Source organism: Gossypium arboreum, chromosome 4 (assembly GCF_025698485.1).
Source record: "Gossypium arboreum isolate Shixiya-1 chromosome 4, ASM2569848v2, whole genome shotgun sequence".
In the NCBI taxonomy this organism is placed as follows: domain Eukaryota; kingdom Viridiplantae; phylum Streptophyta; class Magnoliopsida; order Malvales; family Malvaceae; genus Gossypium; species Gossypium arboreum.
In genome coordinates, this window is record NC_069073.1 from 62008550 (window position 1) to 62013113 (window position 4564).

Below are 4564 nucleotides of genomic sequence, written 5' to 3' on the forward strand. Positions count from 1 at the left end.
AGGTAGGGGGTGTTACACTCATAAAATCCCTCCTCCAACAACTCCTCAACCGCCCATTCAAACACTCCTCAACCAACAGAGTTTCGGTCAACTACAACTACCCATACGGTAGAGCTACAAAAATAAACACCCTTTGCACGCAACAGGGCTCGAACTTAAGCCCTTTAGCATAGCAACATGCCATTTGCCACTAGACTAGTAGTAATTTTTATGACACATCCATCCCACATTTAGTTAAGAAGCTCATCAACAGGCGACAGGGTTTACTCAAGCCAAAAACAAAAATTTTGCACTAGCCAAGGCTTGAACTTAGGACCTCTCCCACACTCCTCATGACATTTAACTACTGTAGCAAGCATGCTTTTGTGCAACACAATAAACAAAAATAAAGACCTAATTTTTTAGGGCGTTACAACCTACCCCCTAAAAGAAATTTTGGCCTTGAAATTTACCTGCTGAAAATAGGTGAGGATATTGCGATCGCATCACCTCGGGTTCCCATGTGCCTTCCTTAGAACTGTGATTATGCCATAGCACCTTAATTAGTGGAACTGACTTTCTCCTCAGAACTTTCACATCGCGGTCTAAAATCTGAATCGGCTCTTCCTCAAAGGTTAGATCTGGCCTAACCTCAACCTCCTCATTGGAAACGATGTGCGCAGGAGCAGAACGATATCGCCTCAACATAGAGACGTGGAACACATTATGAATCTGGTCCAACTCTGGAGGTAACTCAAGCTGATAGGCAACTGGTCCCACGCGCTTCATTATACGATATAGCCTAATGAACCTAGGGCTTAACTTGCCCTTCCGACCAAACCTCAATACCTTCTTCCATGGCGAGTCCTTAAGAAACACCAAGTCCTCCATAGAAAACTCAATTTCTTTTCGCTTCAGATTCGCATATGACTTCTGTCTGTCTGATGCTGCTTTCAGTTGATCTTGAATTAATCTAACCTTATCCTCGATATCAGATACTAGCTCAAGACCCAAAACACGCCGCTTACCCAACTCAGTCCAACAAGAAGGAGTACGACACTTACGACCATATAAAGCCTCATAAGGTGCCATCTGTATGCTAGACTGGTAGCTATTATTGTATGCAAACTTTGCCAATGATAAGTAATCCTCCCAACTGCCCCGGAAGTCAATCACACAACTCCTTAACATGTCTTCTAGTATCTGAATCACCCTCTCTGACTGCCCGTCTATTTGAGGATAGAATGCAGTATTGAAGTCCCACCTTATACCCAATGCCTCGTGCAACTTCTTCTAGAACTGACACGTAAAATGAGGATCTCAATAGGATATGATGGAAATCGGTACCCCATGCATCTTACAATTTCGGATACATATAGCTTAGCCAGCTTATGTAATGAGTAATCAGTAGAATAGGTATAAAATGGGCTGACCTGGTGAATCGATCCACGATGACCCATACTGAATCTTTCTTAGAAGGCATGAGGGGTAGCCCACTAACAAAGTCCATAGTTACTCTCTCCCACTTCCAAAGTGGAATCTTAACTGGCTGAAGCAACCCTGAAGGCAATTGATGCTCCGCCTTAACCTGTTGGCAAGTTAAGCACTTACTTACAAAATCAATAACTTTACACTGAAGCCCTGGCCACCAATACAACTCCCGAAGGTCTCGGTACATCTTATTCCCACAAGGATGCATAACATAAGGACTACTATACGCTTCTTGCAATATAGACTGCCTCAAATCAGTATCTTTCGGTACACAGGCTCTCCCACAGAAACAAAGTACCCCTTCGCTATTCAACCCAAAATCTGAAGTTTCCCCACTCTCAATCTGTCAGAAACGAGAACCCAGTGACTCATTCTCCAACTGCCTACCTTTAATCTATTCAATCCACCTCGATTTAACTTGAAGTTCGGCCAGTAAACTACCATCGTCAAATAAACTGAGATGAGAAAACATCGCTCTCAAATCAGTAATAGCTCTACGGCTCAGTGTATCGGCTACCACATTAGCCTTACCAGGATGGTACTCAATCGAACAGTCATAGTCCTTAAGCAGCTCAATCCACTTAGCTCCTTCTGAATGAGGAGATACTTAAGGCTTTTGTGATTCGTGTAAATGATACACTTCTCACTATACAGGTAGTGCCTCCAAATCTTTAGTGCGAAAACCACCACCACCACCGCCAACTCCAAATCATGCGTCGGGTAGTTCGCTTCATGCGTCTTAAGCTGAGGAGACGCATATGCCACTACCTTACCCTCTTGCATCAACAAACATCCCAAGCCAACATGTTATGCATCGCTATAGACAGTGAAGTCCTTCCCAAACTCTGGCTGTATTAAGACAAGGGCCTTAGTCAAAACTTTCTTAAGTCTCTCAAAACTTTTCTGCTGTTTATTAGTCCAGTTAAATAGTACCCCTTTACACAACAACTTAATCAGAGGTGCACTAATCAACAAAAATCCTTTAACAAACCGCCTATAATACCCTACCAATCCCAGAAAACTTTGAATCTCAAATACTGACTTAGGTTGATTCCAATCCAGAACTGCTTCAATTTTTTGAGGATCAACCCTAATCCCCTCAGCAGATACCACATGACCCAGAAAAGTTACCTCACGTAGCCAGAATTCACACTTGCTGAATTTAGCATACAACTGCTTCTCCCTCAAAATCTACAGAACAACCCAAAGATCTGCATCGTGCTCCTCTTCAGTCCTTGAATACACCAGAATGTCATTTATAAACACCACTATGAACCGATCCAGATAGGGCTGGAACACTCAGTTTATCAAATCCATAAAATCTGCTGGTGCATTCGTCAGTCCAAACGGCATCACTAGGAACTCATAATGACGGTAATGAGTCTTAAATGCTATCTTGTATACATCAGTCTCCTTAACCCTTAGTTGATGGTACCCCGATCGGAGATCAATCTTATATAAGACCGAGGCTCCTTAAAATTGGTCGAATAAATCATCAATCCTCGGAAGGGGGACTTATTCTTGATAGTCAATTTGTTCAGTTGCTGATAGTCGATGTACATATGCATGGTTCCATCCTTCTTCTTCACAAATAAAACTGGTGCTCCCCACGGAGACATACTAGGGCGAATGAACCCTCGATCCAGTAACTCTTGAATATGAGCCTTTAGCTCTACAAGCTCTTCCGGTGCCATTCTATAAGGAGCAATAGGCACTGGAGCTATACCAGGCAAGAGCTCTATCCCAAACTCAACTTCACGGTTAGGAGGTAACCCCAATAGCTTATCAGGAAAAACATCCAGAAAATCCTTAACTGTTCTGATATCTTTAACAGATAAACCGTTAGAACTAGAAGCACCAATATAGGCTAGGTACGCCTCGCAACCTTTACGAACCAACTTCTTAGCTTTAAGTGCAGAAATCACATTTGAGAGATAGTTTCAACGCTCCCGAATCACAACTACCTCATCACCCTCTGCAGTTTTTAGTACTACCTGTGTAGCAGCACAATCCAAATTCACCTGATGCTTAACTAGCCAATCCATACCCAGTATCAAGTCAAATTCCCCAAAAGGGAGTTCCATTAAGTCTGCCAAAAAGATCCTTCCTTGAACCTCTAAAGGTACCTCCTTATACAGTTTATTTATTCTCACAGACTGCCCTAATGGACTTAACACAATAACCTCACTCGTAGTGTTTTCACACATCACTCCTAAAGTCTTAGACACAATGCATGCTATATAAGAGTACGTAGAACCAACATCAACCAATGCAGTGTAAGGTACATGGCGAATAAAAAACATACCCGTAATAACATCTGGGGCATCTCTATCCTCTCGGTGACGTGCAGCATAAACCAGTGCCGGCTTGTAACACCCCAAACCCGGCCCAGACATTATTGCCAGATCTGACGTGTCACATGGATTTACGACTTAGTATGCATTCGTTGGTTTAAGTGATTGGGGTGGTCTTTGTAAAAATAGCGGTTTGAATGAAGAGCTGGTTTATCAATCTTTAGGCTATCCATTTGTTGTGCTTGTTGAGTCTTGGAAAACGTTCATTAATTTTGAAAACCCGCGCAGCCTAACACCAGCAGTTTTGACATAGTATATAAATAATCATAAAATAAAACCATAGCAGAAAAAGAAATTTAAATAGCGGCCTTATTACAACTTAAAACCCAAAATTAAATCGAAATATAAAATAATAAAATAAACTAACTTAGAAAACCAACTTTGCAGATGATGTGGCCACTCAATCCTCATGGCACCAAGCCCACTATGGTTGGGGATTTCTGCGAGATGAAAATAAAGGGTGAGTTAGGTAAACTCGAGTGTAACATAACACAACCATAGCCCAAAACAGATCAAACCTCAGAGTCAGACTTATCTGGACCTTGGCCCAAGATCAGATATCGAATGAAACCCATAGGCCCATAGCGATACTGTAACAAATATATCATGAATGCGAAAACCCAACCCAGATCCATCCATAACACCCCTGCATCAAATTTACACCATGTGGGGAGACTACTCGACCCACCCAACCGCTACACACCACAAAAATTACAACGAGGCTGCCAAATATTGTGACG

General features: G+C 42.2%; 1 protein-coding gene across 1 annotated transcript; it reads right to left on the minus strand.

Annotated features, from left to right (window-relative positions):
- Nucleotides 1-2277: 2277 nt before the first annotated feature.
- LOC128291582 (uncharacterized) lies at nt 2278-3515 on the minus strand. The gene is made up of 3 exons (XM_053026764.1): nt 3435-3515; nt 3092-3251; nt 2278-2474 (listed from the first exon to the last, which is right to left on the minus strand). Exons 1-3 carry the CDS (start codon nt 3513-3515, stop codon nt 2278-2280), a joined length of 438 nt encoding a protein of 145 aa, XP_052882724.1.
- Between the last annotated feature and the right edge of the window lie 1049 nt (nt 3516-4564).

Excerpts from the sequence above, each read along its gene's own strand:
- LOC128291582 (XM_053026764.1), bottom strand. The coding sequence starts at position 3,515 with ATGGATTGGCTAGTTAAGCATCAGGTGAATTTGGATTGTGCTGCTACA. Across the intron at positions 3,252-3,434 it reads AAACTGCAGAGGGTGATGAG|CTATTGGGGTTACCTCCTAA; the intron begins GTAGTTGTGATT and ends TTTCCTGATAAG. Across the intron at positions 2,475-3,091 it reads TCGAGGGTTCATTCGCCCTA|GGTATTATAGGCGGTTTGTT; the intron begins GTATGTCTCCGT and ends TGGGATTGGTAG.